This window comes from Perognathus longimembris, chromosome 2, assembly GCF_023159225.1.
Source record: "Perognathus longimembris pacificus isolate PPM17 chromosome 2, ASM2315922v1, whole genome shotgun sequence".
Taxonomy (NCBI): domain Eukaryota; kingdom Metazoa; phylum Chordata; class Mammalia; order Rodentia; family Heteromyidae; genus Perognathus; species Perognathus longimembris.
Window position 1 is genome coordinate 137,044,414 of NC_063162.1, and position 22,403 is coordinate 137,066,816.

Genomic DNA, 22,403 nt, shown 5'->3' on the forward strand with positions numbered 1-22,403 from the left:
GAAGCAACAGGGTCAGGTAGCCCCGAGCCACGGGGAATGAGAGGGCGCAGGCACCCCTCGCCCCACCCGGTAGCGCAGCACCCTCCCGTCCCTCATCTCCAAAGCAAACCTAGGCATCCGGCGTCCCTCCAGCGGAAAGAGACCAAGTCACCGGCCCGGGCTCGGGGGGGGGGGGGGGGCGTGGGGGGAAGAAGACACCAGTCCTTCCCGAGAAGCAGGCCCCCGGGCCCGGCTTCCCGCTGGCAGCCGCGGTGGGAGGCGGCAGGCAGGCAGAGTTCGGGATGTTGGTCTCGGCGGAGTGAAGAGGTGGGATCTCGAAATGGAAACGGCCCCCCCCCCTCCCCGCGCGCTCCCTCCCCCCTCCTCTCCTACTGTTTACCTCAAGTTTGAATTTTATCTGCGCAACATTAGCTGGAATGCGGACATTGGAAAAAAAAAAAAAAAACCCAACTCCCTCAACCCGGCAGCGGCTCCGGAGGAGCCATGTGGCATCAGGCCACCGCGAAGGGGAAAAGTGCTCTTAGCAACACAAACATGGCGAAATAGCTCCGACATGCCCAATTCACGCCGCGAGCCCTACCTTCCTCCCTCGCCCTTCGGCCCCGCATCCCGGCCGGAACCGCAGACCCTTCCCGAGGGCCCAAGAAGTCTCCCCAGGAGCGTGAGGGTGGGAACCCGGGTCAGACTAGGGGAGAAACGAGCCGGCGTCCAGCCGGGAGACATTCCACACGGGCGACCAAACCCTTCCACCTGGCTGGGCGGAAAGCCACCTTTGCCACAGACCCCCTCCCCGGAGACCCAAACCCAGGACGAAACCCCCATCCCCGGGTCCCGCTGGACCGGCCGTCCCCACCCCACGGAACTTACCTCCGGGTTCGGCTGAGCTCAGGCTGCGGAGGTCCCCTTTTCTGGTTCCTTCGCAGCCCGGCGAGAGGAGAAAATGATGCGCACGTAGATTCTTCCAGAATTTCCCTTCGATCATCACGAGACTTCGGAGACAGGTGCTGGGCTGGCCAGGGCTGCCGGCTAAAAGTTGTCCGTGCAGGGGGGGGGGGGGGCGGCAGGGTCTCCAGGCCGGGGTTGAGGACCCCCGTTCCCTGCCCTCCCCCCCCCTCATGTCGCCCACTTGTCACGCCAGGCTGCTGCGTGCGCTCGGCTGCAGGGGAGGTGGCGTAGTTTCTCTTCCTCCCACCTCTTCTCACTCACTTGTTTTCGTAGCCGTGGGCTCTCCTAATGCTTTCCTCTCCACAATGTTGTTTCATTATATCATGTCCATCATGTGACACCGGAGAGGCCTCTCTATGGAAACTTAAAGGGGCTCCCACGTGACTGCAGCAGCAACAACAGCAGCGGGACTGGCGGAGGCCTCGGCGCTTGTACCACCACCCACCAGGAGCCCCTCGCAGCATCCCGGAGGGGCTGCTGGCGCTGCACAAGCCCAGATAAGGGAGCCACAGCATCCGGGAGCTGTGGCGTCGGTGAGTGCGTGGAGCCGGTGGCTCATTACATAGCCAGCTGAACAGAAGGAGCGTCCTTAAATCCTTTCCCACAGTCACAAAACCCACGCTCTGTTAAAATGACATTTCATGGCTCCTACTTTATTTCCCCCAAGAGCAATGAGTTTTCTGTCAGACCAGATTAAATTTTACAAAGTCAAAAAGAATAATTGGATCTGTCCCTCTGCGAGTCAGTTGCAGATCGTTGGGAGAAGTGAAATGCCCGAACAATAACAAAAACAATGAAGCATTTGATAATTACTCTCACCAATTTTAAAGCTTTCTGGAATGACATTCCTCTGGTAACTGTTGAGGATGCTCACAGGAGGCAAATGCAATGCAGTTTTTTTCCCCCCTCTCTTCCGAAGCTATATTAGGGTTTTGTTGCTGACAACAGTAAAAAGTTGTTTGTGTCAGGAAGTGAGGTATGAAGATAGGACCTGCAAGGTAGAAACAATACCAAAGTGGCAGTTTTTGCATTCCTTTGACCACACTCTCAAATGATGACAAGAAGACTAATGCAAAGTGCGTTGTATTTGGCAGGAAATAGTCATTAGAAAAGCATTCTTATCCTTTAAATCATACTGTACCTGCTAGGCACAAGAAATTATGCATATGTGTCTATTTATGTAGAGGAGCATGTGCATTTTTATATTTTGAGCCACTAATTTTGTCCTCATTTCTAGCATTTAACTGGAATATTTAACAAACAACTTTGAAAGACTTAGAAGTTCTATGATGTGCTGAACCTGTAACTCCATTGAGTATTTCCAGTATTACTGATTCACAACCCCTACAGGGGTTTCTACTTTAAATTCTAATGTTCTGTCTTCAAGGTTTTTTTTATAGGGCATGTAGATTTTATCCTGTAAATCTATACTAGATTGCTGTTGCTTAGTTTTGGTTCATGCCTTTCCATTTATCTAAGGAAGACTGGACTAGGCAGAATTATAGAGAAATTTCCAAAGAACTCCAGAGTAGGATGGGACTTTATGCTTTCTTGCGGCCTTTCCTTGACTATCTCTTTTCCAACTTATCAGCCACGATAAATAATTACAATTCTCCTGATTCTGTAAGCCCCCCAAATTTTTACTTTCCAATCTCATGCCTAATCCTTTATCTCCCTTTCCTCTTTTCAGTTCTGGTCTCCCTTTTCAGCCTGGGTCTGAGTTCCGCTCTGGCCTCCCCAAATACTTGCTCCTAATCTTTTCCCTTAGGCAGAGCCCTCATCCCCTCTTCCTGGTGTCTTCTCACAGACTCTTTTCTTCTTACCTCTCTTGGAGCTCCTTTAAAATTCTCCAGGTCAGGCCCTCGACTTCAGGAGCTTTTACCTTCTTTACTTGAAATAGCCTGCCCTTTACTGGGGTCCCCCTCCCTTCTGCGGTCAAACCCCCAGCATTCCTCCACGGCTTGGCCTAGTCTGCTGGAGCTTCATTTTTCCCCCGTGCCCCTGGGCTGGGAAGGAAAGTGTGACCCCCCCCAACCCCCCAAGGGACCGCCACTGGCCTGGGCCGGGATCCCTAGCTCGCCCCTTGCGCCCCTCCCGATCTCGGGTTGAGAAGCTTCCTGGGTGTACGGTTTGGACTTGCTGCAGCATTTGCGGTTCTGCTGTGTCATGCTAGCAGGCGGCGGCAGCGGCAGCAGCGGCGGCGGCGGCGGCAGCCGTAGCGGCCAGAGCTCCAGGGGGAGGAGGGGAGGAACCTGATCCTCCGGTAGAGAAGGGCTGAGGCAAACATCGAGCTCCCCCAGAGCCACCCAGGAGCTGGGAGGGCTCTGCTACCCCGGGGGCCCTCCCTTCGGGGCAGAGGGTAAGTGGGGCGGCACAGGTGGTCGCCATGGGAAGGGAGCGAGCAGGGGGGTGGGGTGGGGGAGGCAGGAGCATCAGGAGCCACACTGGCCCAACTGAAGGAACCCAGAGTTCAGCTGAAAGGGACTCAGGCCATAATTAGGGACCCAACCAGATGCAGCAATAATTATTATTCCAGTAACACCCTGCAGTTGGCCCAGGCTGCACAGTATGGAGTCCTGTATCCCCACTCTGGATTGAGCTGGAAACAGTGTTTAGAACTGGAGCAGCATCCTACATCAGTCAGGGTGTTTTAGGGTACCCCTGACTTGCAGAATCCAAAAGACCCCATATTCCTCCAGCCTTGCTGAGCTTTCTGGGTTGCCCTATTCAAAACTAGGGAAGGGGGTGGGAAACCTGCCCAACCTCACTTTACCTATGAAAATAATGCTCTTGGCCAAGGGCCCTGGACAAACAGCCTCTGGTGCAATTAAACAATCAATAGGCAAAAGAGCTTCACCCTCACTACCCTCCTAGCCCAAAGCTCCTTCAACCTGGGATGGAACTTTATTGGACTTAAAGGAGGAAGAAAATGTGTTACATTCCTTTTTACTCAACCCCAGTCAGCCTGTCCACCACCCAAATTGCACACCCTATCTTCAGGGCTATGCTTCTGACAGATGCTTCACTACTGCTCCTAGGTGCATGAGGAGACTGACTGAAACTCAGAGAACAATTTCACCTCCTTTGCCCTTTGCCCAAAGGGGATTGGATTCAGAAACCTAGAATTCCCTGAAATGCAGATACAGACTGGGCATCTCTAAGACATTACTTCTTTCACCTGTGTATAATTCTCAGGACAGTTATTATTAATTATTCCTTGTCATTCCTTTCCCAGACATTTCAAAAAGCACTTCTGAAACATGCTTTTCTTTTTTAATGTCAGTCATACAGTTAAAAGTAAAGGGTTGAAGGGATTAACTGAAAGGCTAATGACTGTCTCAAAAGCACATATGGTTGCTAGGGAACTCAAACTCATCCAGCTCTAATCACCAGTGGGTTCTGTGGAAATCAAACTGCTTGGAAGGTTATTAAAATGAATGGCATTTAGTTAAAGGCTTTCTTGGTTCTGTTGTAGCATCCTGAATTATCGATTCCCTCGCACCCACATACCTTGTTTTCCAAATTTGATTTCTGTATTTGCGTCATGAACAGGGACACTCATGACTAGACCAGTCAGGTTCACTTCCTGTTTCTCAGAACTCGTTTATATTTGGTCTCAGAGCTAGCTGGTAAAATATTATCACACTGGTTGTCTTCAAAGAAATCTTGCTTTCCACTGAAAGCAAACTACCACCAATTAAATGCTAATTCCCATGGAAAACATCATCATTTCAGGAGTAAGGAGACTGTCAGTCAACTTTAGTAGCCATTTCAGAAAACTGTTCTTGAAAAATAAAGCCTAGAAAAACCCATAATCTTTATTTCTTTTCCCCTAGAATCATCATTCTTCAGCATTGGAATTAAAACAAACTCAAGTAGAGAAAAAAATTTAAGTATGACATTTCTAAAATGAAGTGTGTATGCATGCTCATAACACACACACATACACACACACACACACACACACACACACTATACACTGAAGCTGGAGGAATTGTTTTGACTAAATTAAGGCATAGAACCGAAAGGAATCCAGGCCCAGGAAGTGCATATAAGCTTGGGCTAGCACTGTGGCACTGGTAGCACAAGGTGGGATTACAAGACCATGCTATAATAGATAACACACTACTTGGTGTACTGAAAGTCTCTGGCCAGTGCCTCAATGTCCTAGAACCAGGCAACCTTGCCCTCCTCCCCCAGTTCTTTCTTTATAACAAAGATATCACAAAGGCAATAGCATAAAGGTAAGACTATTTAAATAAGTGGGTTTAGATAGGAAAAACAGGGCTAGGAATATACTTCAGTGGCTAGGCAAGCCTTGGGTTCATTCCTCAGCACTAAGAATAAAGTAAGTCCTGGCCTAACAATTTCTTAAGTTTTCTTGCATTTACAACTTCCTGTGCTTACACTGAACTCATTATATAACTTCAATTTTAGCTGTATTTTGATTTTGCGCTGTGCTAGATCATGGTCATACAAAACAATAGTCTCTGCCCTACAGGATCTTATAATGAAGAACCAATGTGTACACAGTTGGTCACAGAACAATGAGGTGCTATTTACATGCAAGCTCATAGGAGATAACCTAACCAAGAAGAAAGGTCTTGAAACAAGTAGGGAAGGATGAGAAGAAGCCAGCCAGATAGGTGGGAAAGTGAAAGGGAAGGTATTCTAGGCAAAGATAATATTGTAGTAGTAAAGATCTTGAATTAAATGGTGTATCATAGGACTCAGCATAAAAGACAGTGCCCAGCAAGTAGAAAGTTCTCCACAAATACTTTGTATGAATGCATGGCAGAAGTCCTGAAAGCTAGCTATATCCAGAAAAATTAACATGGTCTTACATTATGAAAGGTTTTGTCTAAGAAGTTTGAACTTATCCAAAAGCCAATGGAAAACCATTGATTTTTTTTTTTTGTGAGTCATGGGGTTTGAACTCAGGGCCTGGATACTGTCCCTGGGCTCTTTTGCTCAAGGCTATTGCTCTACCACTTTGAGCCACAGCTCCACTTCCAGCATCCTAGTGATTAACTGGACATAAGAGTCTCACGCTTTTCCTGCCCAAGCTGGCTTTGAACCATGATCCTCAGATCTCAGCCTCCTGAGTAGATAGTGTTACAGACATGAGCCACCAGCAAACCTGGTGATTTTTAAGGTATTAAATGTCCACTTTAGAAAGATCACTCCAGTTCAGAGAATTTATTAGTAACACTGTTAAGCAGGGAGACGAGTTAAGAGATGGAGCATTATAAAGGTAGACAGACTTCTAAGATAGCAGAACTAGAAAGAGCAGGAAGGGAAGTATTTAATAAATACTTAAAACAACTGGATTTGATTATTAATTGTATTTGAAGGATTGAGAAACGGAAAGAAATGTATGGCTTAGGTAAATGGGAGCATGGGTATATTATTCATCATGATGGGAAAATCAGGAAGAAAAAGAAGGTAATCAGTTTACATATAAACATGTTGAGTTTCAAGTGTCCATGAGATGTCAGAGTGAAGCAGTCTACTACATAATTAAATAGATCTGCAACTTAGGAATGAGATCCATGCTGGAGTCATCTGAATAAATGAGAGTTCATAGATGTAGATAAAGTCACTGAGAAGATATACAGGAAGAAACAGAGGAGAACCTATTACGGAATCCTATGTAAATGCCACATTTTAAAACTTGAGGGAAGAAAGATACAGGGGAAGATTATCCACAGAGTCAGGAGGACCAGAAAAGCCAAAGGAATTAATATCAATAATATTAAGTTCTAGCTGAAAGTCAAGAAAGCAGAATTTAAAGCCCAAGGAGACCACTGGTTTATTTGCTAATAAAGATATTGGTAAAGGGAAAACTGAAATCAGATGGCAGTGATTTGAAGAGAAGACAACAGAGGAAGTAGCCAGAGGAAGTTCTTTGAGAGAAGAAGTAGAAGAGCCAGCCCTAGTGGCACATGCCTATAATCCTAGCTACTCAGGAGGCTGAGATCTGAGGATTGCAATTTGAAGCCAGGTGGAGAAGGAAACTCTTATTTCCAATTAATCACCAAAATGCCAAAATTGAGCAAAAAAGCTCAGAGACAGTGCCTAGGCCTGAGTACAAGCTCCTAGGACTAGCAAAAAAAAAAAAAAAAAAGGAGTGGAGATAAGTAGGAAGGAAGGAAATAAATGCATATTTTTGGTAAGAAAATATTTAAATTCATAGTCTGTGAAGTTAAAAATATATAAGGGGAAAAGGAATAAAAAATTTGGATTCTTTTACTATTTTTTAAACTAAATAGCATTACTACCTATCCATGGCTCAAGCTAAAGAGCATATAGGCATTCTTGATTCCTCTCTTTACCCAGTTTGTGTGTCTAATCATAAAGAATTCAGTTCAAATCTATCTCCAAAACCTGTCTGTCTCCACTGCTACCATTGTAATCTAAGATACTCTTCTGTGCTGCAATAATAGTTTAAATGACTTTTCTGCTTCCACACTTGTCGTTATTATCCAAAGCACAGCTAATTGACTTAGATAACCCATCATAAAACACAAATCATAGTGCTCACCTTTTCTCTCCACAAGAAACATGCACATCACCACTGCAATGAGAGGTATTATCTATATAGCAAGTTGACAAAAATCCTGAAGTTTAACAGAATACTTGACTGGACAGATGGGGAAGTAGGCATGTTTCTACACAGGAAGTGGGAGGGAAAGTTGGTACAACCTTTGTGAAGGGCAAGTTGGCAGTTCTTAACACATTTTAAATATACGAAGCCTTTGACCTAGCAACTCGACTTTTACATAATTTACCAAAGAGATAGACTCACACATATATGGAAGGATGACTCTTTTAGGACCCTCACTAAAGCATATAGTCATTAGAGACTGAAAACAACCGTAAATGGAGAAGTGGTTAAATAAGTTGCAGTAGAGCTCTACATATGAAAGGTAGGCGGTTGGTAAAATTTGTGAGGTACTTCCAGGTGTATTGGTGGGAAAATAACTTCATAATAACTAGGTTTAAAAAATTGAGACAAAGAACAACACATCTGTTTTGCTACCTGGCATTGCATTTCTTCTTTGAAAGATGAATTATACTTTTTAGTCTGAAACCATCTGTGGGAAGACTAAATAGAACAGGGAAAGAATATTTGTGGCGACACCAGTAGAAAGGGTATTTCAGTGGTTGTGTGAGAGATGATTGCCTGGTGAAGATGATAGCATACCCATGGAAGAAAGATCAGCTGGGTGTGGTGGCACAGTTGTGTAATCTCAGCTACTCCAGAGACAGAGGGTAGGTAGGGTCAAAAGAAAAGTAGAACCAGGACTAAACCCGAATGGAAAATAGAATTGGCAATGGAGACAGAATCATTCATCAAAAACATAAAACTAGGAGACATTGGGGCCAAAGATACTTACTAAGAGAAGAATGAAAGGACCAACTTGTTAAGCACTGCAAAAAGGTCAAAAAAAGATCATTATAACTCGCCCCTCTCATACTCACTAAACACCTTCAGAGTTGGATTCTTTTATTTATTTTTGCATCTCTGGAGCTTGCTGCATGCCTCACACATAATAATTGTTCAGTAAATTTTCATTAGAGAGACAGTTTTTTTAAAGCAGACATAAAAATCTGTTTGGATCACAAATAAATAGATAAAATAGAGCCAGGTACTATAGTGCACAACTGTAATCCCAGCACTTGACAGGCAGATCTAGAATGAATCTGAGTGTGAGGCCAGCCTGGGCTAATAGTGAGGCTCTGTGTAAAAAAATCAAATAAATAAATGGATGATTGGATGTATATTTATTTGACATTTTTTGAACCCTAACTTGCTTATAGGAAGCTTAGGTTGCTGGACTTTTGTTTTGCTCTTGAGTTCACAAGAAGCGAGTGATATAAAGTACCTCCCAAACCAATTTGATAAGTAATATCTGTGTCTGGTCAAAGAGAGTCATTTTTATCTTTACTTAGGTGGTGATGAGAAAAAGAACAATTTGTTCTCCCTATCCATCACCTCATCCTGATGCAGTTGATGGCATCCATGGTGCCATCACAGTTCTGTAAGACATTACAGCCACTTCTGGGATGCCCAGCCCCAGTTTCCCATCTAAGGAAAAGGTAACTGGGTAGAGAAAAGATTTTTAACCTGTTAAGATATACTATATACTTCTCAGTCTGTTACTGTGTCTGCAGAAAAATATTGCCATCAGAACAGACCATTGCCAGAGAAAAGGGGTAGCTTCAGTCTGAGGATGTGAAAATCTATAAAACAAGTGTGTCCTTACACAGGGTAAAGTGAAGTGGTACATGATTGTAATCCCAGTGTCATGAGATACTGTAGAGGCATGAAGACCACCAGTTTGAGGTCAGCATGGCTACATAGCAAGCTCACCGTTAACCTGAGCTACAAAATAAGATCTTGTCTCCAAAATCAACAAAGCAAACAAACAAAAAATGTTCTCATACTTACTGGCAATGAAGATACCAGGATCACAAAGGTGGTTTTCCTGGGGTAATGCTCATCCATTGCATTAGAGATTTGCTGATTTCTGTGATTTCCGCCAAGTGGTAAACTTGACTACATTATATGTGCTAGTGGGACACTACAAAAAAAGAAAAAGTGATCTTGAGTTTCATTTTTCGGAGTAAAATAATAAATGTAGTTTAAACAATCTTAAAAAGATGACATCCTTATTTAGTTTAATCACTAACAATGTTTTAGGCTCTTCTGTCTCTGCTGCTATCCCATGTAGGTTTGTGTAGGTTCTGTCAATGATGTTTTCAAAATGGCAAATTCACATTAGGATGTATTTCTCAGTTTATGTCCCCAACTAGTTAGCAACTTGGCTGTTTTCATAGGGCAAACAAGAATTCTACCTAGTTGACTTTGTAAACACATGAACCGAGAGAGAAAATAGTAGTACCATCGTGTGTGTGTGTGGGGGGGGGGGTGTGCTGGTCCTGTGGCTTGAACTCAGGGTCTGGGCGCTGTCCCTGAGCTTTCTTGCTCAAGGCTAGTGCTCTATCACTTTAACCACAGCCCCACTTTTGGCTTTTTGATGGTTAATTGGAGAAAAAGAGTATTACAGAATTTCCTGTCTGAGCTGGCTGTGAACCATGATCCTCAGATCTCAGCTTTCTGAGAAGCTAAGATTACAGGCGCTGGGCTTTATCAATTCTGTTTTTTAACGTTATTTCATTCTATAAATTTCTATTAATGTTCTACTTCTTGCACAGTACATTACTTACTATGTGTTATGGAGTAAGATAATAGATCATTGAAAAGCTGTAGGTAAATGAAAAATATAGTAGCTGATAAATTCAGTAAAAATTGTCTAGATGTACATACATGTACATTTTTTCTTTCTCTTTGGCAGTATTGGTTTGAGTTCATGTTAGGCAAACACTCATCATTTGAGTCATACCACATTTTTGTTTTAGGTAATTTTTATTTTATTTTAAGGGTATTGTTCAGAGGGGTTACAGTTACATAAATAATGAGTACATTTCTTGTCAAGCATTGTTACCCCCTCCTTTATTTTCTTTCACTTTCCCTCCTCTTGTATTGATGTTGCACTGGTTCGCCATTTGTCCTTTGTCTCACCATTTTGTTATTTCCCTTTCCTTCCCCAAATCAGACAAACATATGTACAAGATACAGGGTACCAAAATTTTTAACAAAGTGACAATAGGGGATAAACAAAAGGAGTGGAGGAAAAAAGAAATAACTTCACACAGTACATTTAAAAACAACCTTGTTTCAATATCTTGGAGTTCATTTCAATTACCATCATTTTATATGGTCATAGCTATATGTACATAGCTACTGAGATATTGCGATCCTCTGCAAGGACTATCCCAGACATATACTAATTATTACAAATGAGGGAAACCATGGAGCCCATGTTTCTTTGGGTCTAGCTTATTAACTTCACTTAATATAATTTTTTCCAAGTCTTTCCATTTCCTTATGAGTGGGGCAATGTCATTCTTTCTGATGGAAGCATAGAACTCCACTGTGTGTGTGTGTTATATATGTATGTATATATATATGTGATATATATATATATATTTGTATCCAGTTTTTTGATCCATTCATCTACTGAGGAGCATGTGGATTGGTTCCATTTTAGCTATGGTAAATAATGCTGAAATGAATACAGTTGTGCTGGTAGTTTTAGTGTGGCCTTGTTTGTGATCATTTGGGTAAATGCCCAGGAGTGGGATTGCTGGATCATAGAGGAGCTCTATGTTGTCTTCTAAGGAACTTCCACACTGAGTTCAAGCCCCAAAACAGCACCAGGCAGGATGCAAAAAGGAATAAAGAACTGCTGTGTCTAAGACAGGGGCAGATAGATAATGGCTTATCGTTAGGAGAATATTTTGAAATGTGCTTGGCACATAGTAACATTATGTGCCACTGTGCCCTGCCTCTTCAGAGTTAGCTGATGGACTTAATACTTTGGTTCTCCAAGGTCCAACTCATTTAGCTTCAATTCACCCTCCTGGAAAGCTCCTTTGAGAAAGGAGTTAAAGAGTATAGGTGTGGAAATACAAAACAGGAAAAGACATTGCAAAGTAGTTAAGACTCTGTTTAATACACACACACACACACACACACACACACACACACACACACACACACAAAGAGCAGTCTAATAATTAGAAAAGAAGATAGCAAGGAGCTGGAGACATTACCAGAACAAATTCAGGGCAGAACCAATTTCCTGTGGTTCTCTATATATTGTTGAATTGCTTCCAGTTGTATATGATCAGACTTTAGTGTCTCTTCTGACTTTATCTCTAGAGTCAATAGCATTAATAGTGGTGAGATAAATTTGTGAATAGCAAAATATTTGCTATTTCATATTAAAAACAATGACCTTGATTTAAGAGACAGAACCTTAGTTGTCCTCTCACATGCTGCCCTTTCCCTGCTGCTCCTTCCTGTGGGATGGTTGAGGAGTTCTAGGAATGTTGACTCATTTTTATTTCCAAAGGTGGAACAAGTAGCCCAAGCTAAGCCAATCAGTGAATGGGATCCTTTGGCCTCAGTAACAGACTGAGGTATAATCATGTGACTTAAGTCAGTTCCACCAAAGAGAATGGCAGGACTTTTGCTAGCAATGCTCAGCCAAAGATGTTTTCATTGTGGAAGTGAAAATAACTTGGTAACAGAGGTATTGGGACCCCAAGGGGAGAGACTGTTGAGAATGGGGCTGTCCCCAGGACCTAAGAAGGAAATTAAGAGGGAACTCTCAGGTCCTGTCTACAGAGTGAACCACCTGACTAAACTTGGCATGAGGTCTTGAAGACGAACGTTTCATTTAACAGAGTGAAAAAGCATACTCTCTGATTCAAAAGAGCAAAACAAATATGGCTAAGAAGAAATGGGTTACATTTCAGATGGATTATAGGGCTAAGGGCATCACTCAAGTGGTAGAATGCCTGCCTAAGAAGCCGAAGTCCTGAGTTCAAACCCCAGTATCACAAGGAAAAAAAAGAAGAGTTAAACATGGAAAATGACTCATTCAAGAGAAGTGAAATGTGTGGGGAAAAAAAATCAAGTGGTACAGGCATTTTTGACCTTAGGGTGATAAAAGTCTTCATGAGCAAAATATAAAAACTTATAGAGATAATCATGAAACTTAATGTAGGAGCATATTTAGTGGAACATTCTAAAACTATTTGGAGATATCCTTACTGTCCCAAAAGAATCATTACATGAACTGTGGTACATTCTTACAATAAATGTATACATACAAAAAAAGCTGGTTCTAGAAGATGCTGTGAAATCAGAAACACTGGTTATTTTTAAATTTTTTCAGAAAAAACTGGATAATTACATAGTAAATTATTATCAGTGATAACGTCCTGATAGAACTGAATTTTCTTCTTCATGACTTCTTTATACTTGGAATCTTCCTAAATAGACATATAAACTCTTGCAGGCAAAGAAAAAATTTAAAATGAAATAGAGGCCCAAGGTGAATGATAAATGGATAAATTTAAATAAGATTTAAATTTAGATGAGATATTCAAATTTAAATGAGACTGAAAGCTTCTGATCCATATAAACTACTTCTAGGGATACAAAAAGAAATTCCAGATATGATCTTAGATGTGTGGTGAGGAATCACTGAAAGAAATGCTTGGATTTAGGCAATCTTGCCAATTGTTTTTCTGTGCAATCTGGCTATGTAACCCAGGCTGAGCCTCTCAAGTGCTAGGATTACAAGTGTGTGCTGCTGCCACTCCTATCTGTGTATGTTAAGGTATTTAACAAAATGCTCAAATGCTGTCTAGAATTATTGTACATGTTTATGTTCTGGATATAGTATGTATATTTATTTTTTGCATCTTTATCTATGCAAGATATCATAAGGTTCTTGATCATTTGCTAGGCACAAAGACATATGGTTTCTGCTTTTATTTTATTTTTTTTAGTGCTATGTATTGAACCCAGGTTCCCAGACATAGGATTACCACCCAGGTTAATTTTTTTCAATTTTTAAAAGTGGAGAAGTGAAATCTAGAACCTACTGATGAGCTTAAACACTCAAGAAAAGGTTGGTATCAACAGAGCTAGCAGAGTTCCATTGAAGGACCTACAAACTACTCACTTCCTTCCTCCCGACATCAAGTCAATCCTCATTTCAGACCTCCTAGTAGGTAATAATAGCATTTTCTTTAGGCAGAAGCTGAAGGTCAGAGATTTCAAGTCATCCCTTGCCCTTCTATTTTCTCTTCTTCTTTTCCTGCCTCACCCCCTCCTTCTATCCTTCCCCACCCCCTCCTTCTAGCCTTCCCCACTGAAACAGCTATTAGGCCAGAAGATTAGTGACAATTTGTCGTACTGAACAGAGATTTTCATGAGATCCTGGTAGACAATACAATGGGACAGGGACAATATTATACAGTATCACTAACAGATGAAGTGATTAGACTCCAACGTGTGGATTGGTTCAGATTGGTAATAATAATACCACCTCTCAATGAGGTCTTCTCATGTGCAAGGTTCTGTGCAGAAAGAGCTTACCATCTGTTATCTCAGTTAATCTGTCCTCTCATCTCGAAAAGCAGGTATTGTTGCCTCATTTTACAGGGAGTAAGCCAAATGTTAGAATGCTTTATGAACTTCCTGAATGTATATCTAGTAAGTAGAAGAGCTGGGATGTCATCATAGAAAAATCTGGGTTCAAAGCTATTAAACAAACACATCTTCTTTGGTTTTCCTCTTCTGTTACATTCAACTTTCTTTTTGTGGCAACTCATGCCAGTATGTTTCTAAGAATGATGCAAAGCAGAGTGAATAGAAGAAAAAAGGCAAGCCATAATACCAAGATTTATCGAGAATTTATGTTAGGGATTATCCTGTCCTGTAAGCCTCAGAACTACTTTGAAATATAGACCGTATTGTTCACTGATAAGCAAATTGAGATTCAGAGAACACATGATACATTCAGTCTCAGGGCTGCTCCACAAAATCAGAATTCAAATGTAGATCTGCCTGGGTCCTAAGCCTTTGCTCTTTTTGCTATTTGACTAAAAAACCCAAATGTGAAAATATAGCATTTAGTGGGGAAAATGTAAAATCCTGCAATTGGCTTTAAAAGGCCAATTATATAAATCTCAGATGAGAAACCTAGTTTGTCAACATTTCAAGTGCCAAAGCTCTCAGGCTGGGAGTTGATTGTAAAGCACTATGAGTCAGCAGTCCAACTGTCTGAACACACTGACCGTCTCAGCAAGCAGTGTGACCAGAGTGCCCATGTCCTGCACCAGGAAGAATGTTCCTACTGCTCTGTACCCTGCTAATACCAGATGGGGACAACTGAGACTAATTCTGAGTGCTACACTTTCAAAGGGACTTTGACAGACTAGGTTATGGATATCTGGAGGAAAGCAGCCAGCTGGAAACAAAACACATGGATAAATGCATACCTACACATGCATCAAAACTGGATTATTTCATAAAATTGGAACAAGTGAGAGAACTGAAGATGGCTGAAGCCACTTTCAGTTAGCTGCAGGGCTGCTGCATGGAAGAATTTTCTCTTCCAGAGGGCAGTGGCTGGAAGGACACAAATTTGGGCCAATGACAAGCTAAAATATAACCTATCTTGCAAATCTTTTGGGCACTTGAAATGCTGACCCTGATACTTTAGACATAGCAGGTACTCACAAATATATTTTGAAGTGCATTGGATGTGTTGCTGGGCAAAAACTCTAGTGGTTGTCTTGTGGTTGTCGTGAGGGTAGAAGGCCATTCCCACCCATCCTGACTCATCTTCTTCCAATTACCTGCTCCCTTCACAGCTACACTCCCAAGAGAAGCCTCACTCCACCTTGACTTCTAACTCCAGAAGGTGTGCTCATTTTATCTTCTAATTACTAAACCTATAGTTAACCATCTGACCCTAGGGAGGGAGAGCTGTTGATTGTTTTCTCCTTGAAGGTCATTTCTCCCTCTACTTGTGAACTCGCCATATCCCATGCCACCTTTTGATGGCTCTTTTCCAGTCCTTTCTCCCAGGTCTCCTCTAAAAAGTTGCCTGTATCCTTTTTTTCAGGGTCCTGGCCTCACGAACTTCCCTCCATTAGGAGGACTTAGCTAAACCTGTACATTCATCAAAGCCCCTCCCCCTACCTACAGATTTGTCCTTCATTCACAGTGGGCATTCTGCAATCACCTCAAGCTTAATATACAGTAGCTATCAACCCCTTTGCATTTGCTCTCCTGCCTTTGGCCTAATATCACTGCACTTCAACTTGTCTGTCTCCTCTACTCCCACAACTCTATATGATCCGTAACTATACTCCCCCAGCTATTGTAAATCTTCCTTGGATTTGTCATTTGCTTTTATTCCTTTGCTACTATGATTCAGACCTTAATCCCATTAGTAAGACCACTACACATTGGCCTTCTAGTTGACATTTTTGGCTCTGTTCTCCCCTTACTCTAGTTGGGCCTTCATGCTGCCACTAACCTTTTGTTCCTTCTGGTGGTACAAGGCATCACTGATACTGGTCCTGAACTCAGGACCTTGCACTTGCTAAGATGGCTCTCTACCACCTGAGTCAGTCTTCCCAGTCTATTTTTATTTCTTAAAAATGAATGATCCCAACTCTCCCCTCTTTAAGAACCTCTGATAATTACTGTCGTCAATGTAAACTCTAGATTTCTTAGCTGTAAATCATATTTTTTTTCACAATATAGCTGCAAGCCATCTTCTTAGTCATCACTGCATCTTTCTTTAAACATTTTTGTGTCTTTTCCCATCCTATTCCTTTTTCATAAAAATGCTCCTCTGGTTAACTCATCTTCCCCCACCCCTATACCACTAAAACTTAAGTACTTTCCAAAGAAAAAGCCACTTCAGCTTATGAAGTAATTTTTTTTGTAGATCTGGGCATCAAACCCATGCATGGCCTTGACACTAAACTGTGTCTCCAGCCCCCAAAACATGGTATTAAAAACAATAGACTCAAAATACATCATCTGTGTATGAAGATGGCATACAGAAACTCACTGAAATCTGTTAAATAATAGCAGGATGGGAGGTACATGGAAAGAGAGTAACAGAGGATATTGATCTGATTAAAATATAATATGCACATGTATGAAATATTATTGTGAAACCCCTTTGTAGAATTAATATACTCTAGAGAAAATGGATTGACAAGAATGCCTAACAGGCTCTGTGTCGGGTAGGTGCCACTAGGAGGAAGAAGGTAAACAGAGAGGATAATGGAGGGTAAAGATGGTTCAAGTACTTCATATGCATGTACGAAAATACAATAGTTAAACCTACTAAAATAGTTTTTAAGAAGGGAGGAGGGGAAGCTGAATGCCTATAATCCTAGCTACTCAGGAGGCTGAGATCTGAGGATCTCTGTGTGAAGCCAGCCTAGGCAGCCAAATTGGTGAGATTCTTATCTACAATTAACCAGCAAAAAGCTGCAGAGATGTGGCTTAAGTGATAAAGCACTGCTCTTGAGCAGAAAAGGCTAGACAAGAGTACATGGCCCTCAGTTTAATCCCAGTACTGGCACACAGACACACACACACACACACACACACACACACACACACACACACACACGAAGGAAAGAGGAAATGACGAGGGTGATAGAGGGGAGAATCTGATCAGGAGACATTGTACACATATATGAAAATATCACAATAAATCTCCCTTGTTCAACCAGCATATGCTAACAGAAATGTAAAAACAAAATCAAAACCCCCAACAGACTAGATGGGCAATTATAGAGCGACAAACCCAACAATGAGAGATAAGGAAGAATCCAGCAAGAGTCTGAGAAGGAACAGCCAGTGAGGTAGGAGAAAAGCCAGTGAACATGATGAAAGGAAGTTCAATTTTCTAGTAAGGCAGCAGTGCCCATCAGTACCAAGAGGCTACTAAGAGCACAGATGAGGACTGAGAATGAACCATCAGATCTTACATCACAGAAGTCATTTCAACCTTCTCATATGTGTTTTAGTGGAGTAACAGAGACTGGATTGACTTTACAAAGTAAAGGAGATGCTGTTGAATGGGTAAAGGTTGGGTAGATGAAACAGTGATATCTTCCATGAAATGATCATAAACCAAAATAAATTATTGTGAACTCTTAAAGTAGCTTTAAAAATTCCCAAGTAGAGAAAAGGATGTGATTCAGGATGCAAGCTTTTAAGTGACAGGGGAATTTAAGAGTGGGATTATGGAGGCTTTAGGATTCATTTAGTGAAGGTTCTGAGTGTTGTGATTGCCTTTTCTTCTTCTGGCCCAGTTCATACAAGGGCCTTCATGCAGCACTTTGCTATGGTACTCCTGGAAAGCGCTATCACAGCAGGGACTTGCAGGGACTTGATGTAAGACCGTCAGGAACGATTTCCAACAATCCATCTGCTAGCTTGTGGGTTGTTAAGTCTGTAAGGTTTATTCTCATGCATTTGGGACTGGCCAGCACCATATCTGTATAATTAGAGGTGAAAAGGAAAAGGCTGACCCATCAAACACAATGCATTTAAAAATGCTGTATTTTGAAGGTTTGTTATATAAAAGTTGTATAGTAAAATACTCAAGACAGACTAAGTGGCCATCTAGATTTGATGAACAGCCTTCTTGAATGTTCTTAACTCTTATTCCTAGGATATGCTAGTAATAAAATGTGGAGAATATAACTTTGGGTAAACCAGACTGAAGTTCTGATTTTAAGCTATTCCCCATATGAGATTCCTCAAGTAGCCAAAGTTTCTGAAGGTACTATGGTAAAGATTTCACAGAAAATGTGCTTTTTTCCTTGCATGACTGTGATAATGCAATTCCCTTTAGAGTATAGTTAATAGGGATATCAGGGCCTAGGTTGTGGAACAGAAAACACCACAGAATAACTGAACTGTTTCCTCTAATTCTCCAAATGCATCATTTGCTCTTGGCACATACTGTTCCCTGTTCCTGGAATACCCCAATCTTCTCCTGGGCACTCTGGAAGCACCTCCTTCTGCTCCCAACCCAAATGAAACAGATTCCCTTTCTGTGTTCACCAAATCATTTTTTGTGCATAGCTCTGTCTTCACCACCAAACTACAATTGTTTAATGTGGCTCCTTCATCAGGCTGTGAGTTTCTTGAAGTCTCTGGGTTTGTCTTATACTCACCTTTATCCTTTGCATCTGGAATAAGGACCATACATTTTGAGCATTCAATTTGTTTGAATGGATACATACATGTTTGAGTGTGTGACTAAAGGAGTGAATGCAGAAAAAAAATTGAAAGACAAGCACAATTACGTGTGCCTATAATTCTAGCCAATAAAGAGGAAGAGGTCTGAGGGTTAAGGTTTGAGGGTAGCCCAAACAAAATTAATAAAACCCTCTCAATCAATACTTACGTGTAGTGGCATGCACCTGTCATCCCAGCTATAGAGGAAATATAAATAGGAAGATTTAAGTCTAGGCTACATGGGATAACAACCTTGAATCTGTGTATATAATGGTACTTTCCAAATCCAATTGAGGTGGCACATCACATATGGAAAGGGGACAATACACACAGTCTACCTGTAATATATGTGGCCCTAGATGGTAAGAACCAAGTGATAAACAGCAGAGCTAGGCAGTGGAAACTTATTGGTTTAGATTTTCGAGAGAAATGTGATCTGAGTGTTTTGGTTTCCATTACTTCTTTTAAGCAATACATTTTTCCTTTTTAAAATTTAAGGGCAAGGTACACCTTAATAAATGTATTTATCTAAAGCAGGGTTTCATTGTTTATAAAATATAAAAAGCTAGCTATGACATTTCTAAAATGGAAGTCACATTAAACCAATCATCTGATTCCTTCCTCCTTTGGTTTCTTTCCTGTCTAATCTGTAAAATGATAATAGTCCTTATTGGTATTTACATTATAAAAGTGTTGTTACTCTAGATGAGAGAGTTCAAACAAGTATAATGTCTTCTTGAAAGACAAGCATTATACACAAATGAGATATTTAGTTTTTTTCTTTCAGTTCCATCAAACAAGATGAACACTCCTCTTTAAACAATATCTAGCAGGCAGACGGTTGACTTGAAATAGAAAAAAAAAATCTCAAGCTGAAAACTGTACAGCCTATCTGTGCACAAAGCAAAACTATTGGGTTTGTATATAGTATTTACCACTGTTCTTTCTCTTCTCTGTGCTCAATCACAAAGCAATGGCAGTTAAGCATTTCTGTGCAGGCACAGTGTGTGTTTTAGAGAACCTAGGCATCCTGAAAGTATTACCATCTGGAAACAATGTTTTCACTCAGTAAGCAGCACAGTTTTGTTGTTGACTTCAGGCTGAAATGAACTGTCAGATCTCTGTTTAAAGTCCTGGCTCTTGGGCGAGTAATACCTGGACATATGTCTTCTTACCTTTCTGGACCAGCTGTAACTGACACTTGTGTGCACCCAGTAGCAATTCCTGTCTTTGAGAATAGAGGGTCACGATGGCAGAGAGAGGACTATGACAATAAGCTGCAGGAATTATGATTATCAGAAACTTTGTTTCCTATCATGGAGGATTTCTTTGTGCCCTGGGAAGAATCAGGATCACAAATAGTATCTGGTACTAAACTCATCTATGGAAATAATTAGGTTTAACCTCTGTGTGGTATGTAGTGGCTTCAACTCATCTCTGCTTTCTCAGTCTTGTCTTGACACACAGACCCATTGGTGTCCATTCATTGTGAGTTTGATACCTTTACTCCCCAGAACCAACCTTCTGCATTGCTCACACTTACAGTCCTGTTTTCCACCTGATATACTTATTTTGGCTCCCTGCTTGCATAGCAACCAGGCCAGCTGTGGGGCCAGCTGCTTCTTCTAGACTCCAAGGTGACCAAACTCCTCTCCCCTCTGACTTCTCCATAAGTCAAGATCTTAAAGATTACTTAAAGTAAGCCTCCATGGACAGAGGATATGACTCAAACAGTAGAGTGCTTGCATGAGGCTGAGTTCAATCCCCAGTACTGGGGGAGGGAGGGAGAGAGGGAGAGAGAGAGAGAGAGAGAGTCCATAAGGTTTTAATATTCCCATTATTAGGAAGGAAATCTAGGGGGTATGTCTTTCACATCTTCCACTTTTAAGACAAATGTCTAAAAAAAATTCTCTATATGCATTTTTCCCTTAATGCACTGTGGCCTGACTTCTGTGTGACTAGTTAAATGGCTTCTAGGGGCTATGGGTACTCTATAATCTTTGTTACTTTATCTTGTAACAGCATTTTCCTTTATTGAACATAATGTACTTTGTGTGTGTTAGTACTGGCCTTGAATTCAGGGCCTGGGTGCTGTTCCTTAGCTCTTTCACCAAAACTGAGACTCTGCCACTTGAGCCATGGTGATTAATTGGAGATGAGTCCCAAAGACTTTCCTGCCCTGGCTGTCTTTGAACTGAGATCTGGACATCTCAGTCTCCTGAATAGCCTGGCTTATTAGGTACCCCATCTAATAATATACTTCTTTTGTTGTTGTCGTTGGTTTTGGGGCTTGAACTCTGGGCCTGGGCACTGTCCCTGAGCTTTTTTGCTCAAAGCTAGCACTCTGTCACTTTGAGCCACATCTCTACTTCTGGTTTTCTGGTGGTTAAATGGAAATAAGAGGCCTGGGACTTTCCTGCCTGGGCTGGCTTTGAACCTCCATTCTTAGATCTCAGCCTCCTAAGTGGGTCTGATTACCAGTGTGGGCGACCAGCATCTGGCAATAATACACTTCTTGAGATGTACTATTCCCTTGTCCTCTGGAACAGTTCACACTTCTTGTTTCTCTCTGTCTGTCTGGTACAACTTCTTGCTGTGTCTGGGAATCCTTTTTCTCCCATCCTCAGAGCTTTGTTGTTCTTCTGGATTGTCTTCTGGGTCCTTTTTTTCTTTGTCCACACATCTCTACACCCTCATTCATTGCTGTAAATTCTATTATCTGGTGTAATGATTTCCAAACCTGTATTTTCAAACACCTAGATCCAGCTGCCTACTGCTTCTCTGTGAATGTCAAGCATCATAAACACAACCAAGACTGAATGTGTCACCTTCTCCCCCACACCAACATCATCTTGTATTCATGTGACATTACTATTCACTTTATTGCCCAAGCCCAAAATCTGACCCCTTGTCTTGACTTCTCTTTAAAACTCCAACATGTAATCAGTCACTCATTTCATTAGAGTCTATCTTTTCTTTTCTGCATAATTTGGTACTCTGCCTTTCCAGGCTCATCCCTTGACATATGCTGTCTTTAGGACTCAGCAGAGTCATCTCTATGACTTCTCCAATGTGATTTGCTGTGTCCTCCACAAGAGGCAGACTTCCTACTTCTCTGTAGGACTAAATCCTTCACACCTTGTAAATCTCTGTAGAAGTTACTAACTCCCCAGCCTTGCTTCCTCTTCACTTCATAACATACTGCTTCATCAGAGCTGATTTTTCTGCTTCTTATCTTGCCCTCTAAAGTGAATTCCTCATAAGCAGAGGTCATATTTATCCTGCTTATCTTTGTATTCCCAGCATTAGCAAAATATCTGGTACAAAACATGCTCAAAAAATGAATGAAAGAGTATGACTATCAAAAGTCTCATTGTGAGAATATAAGTTTCTAATCAAAAGTTATAAATTGTATTTTATCAAACAAAAATTATCAAATTCTTCTCGCATCTAAAGGATTTAAAGATTAAACATATTAGAAGGCTCCACCAAAACATTAGAATCACGAGCAAAGAACAGTCAGTAGAGGCATATTTCTAAGATGTACCTATGGACTTCGTTTCCAGAGCTCAATGTCCAGATTGCGAGCCATGCATTGAGGTCAGCCAAGCACCCTATCTACTGATTCTCCATAAGCTACAGGATTCACCACTCCATACCTGAGAACATGGGGATTGGAATAAGGTAAGTAGTAGCTTTTCAGGTATTATTATTATTATTACTAACCATGTTCTGTTTCTGTAGA

At 41.5% G+C, this 22,403-nt stretch overlaps 1 protein-coding gene and 1 pseudogene across 2 annotated transcripts in view; both read left to right on the top strand.

Annotated features, from left to right (window-relative positions):
- The first annotated feature begins 1,077 nt into the window (after positions 1-1,077).
- Positions 1,078-22,403, top strand: part of Mkln1 (muskelin 1) — a 250,847-nt gene continuing 229,521 nt past the window's right edge. Inside the window, exons 1-2 of one of the 2 annotated variants that reach the window (XM_048340240.1) lie at positions 1,078-1,478; positions 22,225-22,342. In XM_048340240.1, coding sequence (XP_048196197.1) covers positions 22,326-22,342 — 17 coding nt within the window. In that variant the 5' untranslated portion in view covers positions 1,078-1,478; positions 22,225-22,325. Of the gene's footprint in view, positions 1,479-3,154; positions 3,305-22,224; positions 22,343-22,403 lie in introns of those variants that run through there. The other variant, XM_048340239.1, reaches the window with a different exon arrangement.
- Positions 9,393-9,566, top strand: LOC125347480 (annotated as a pseudogene).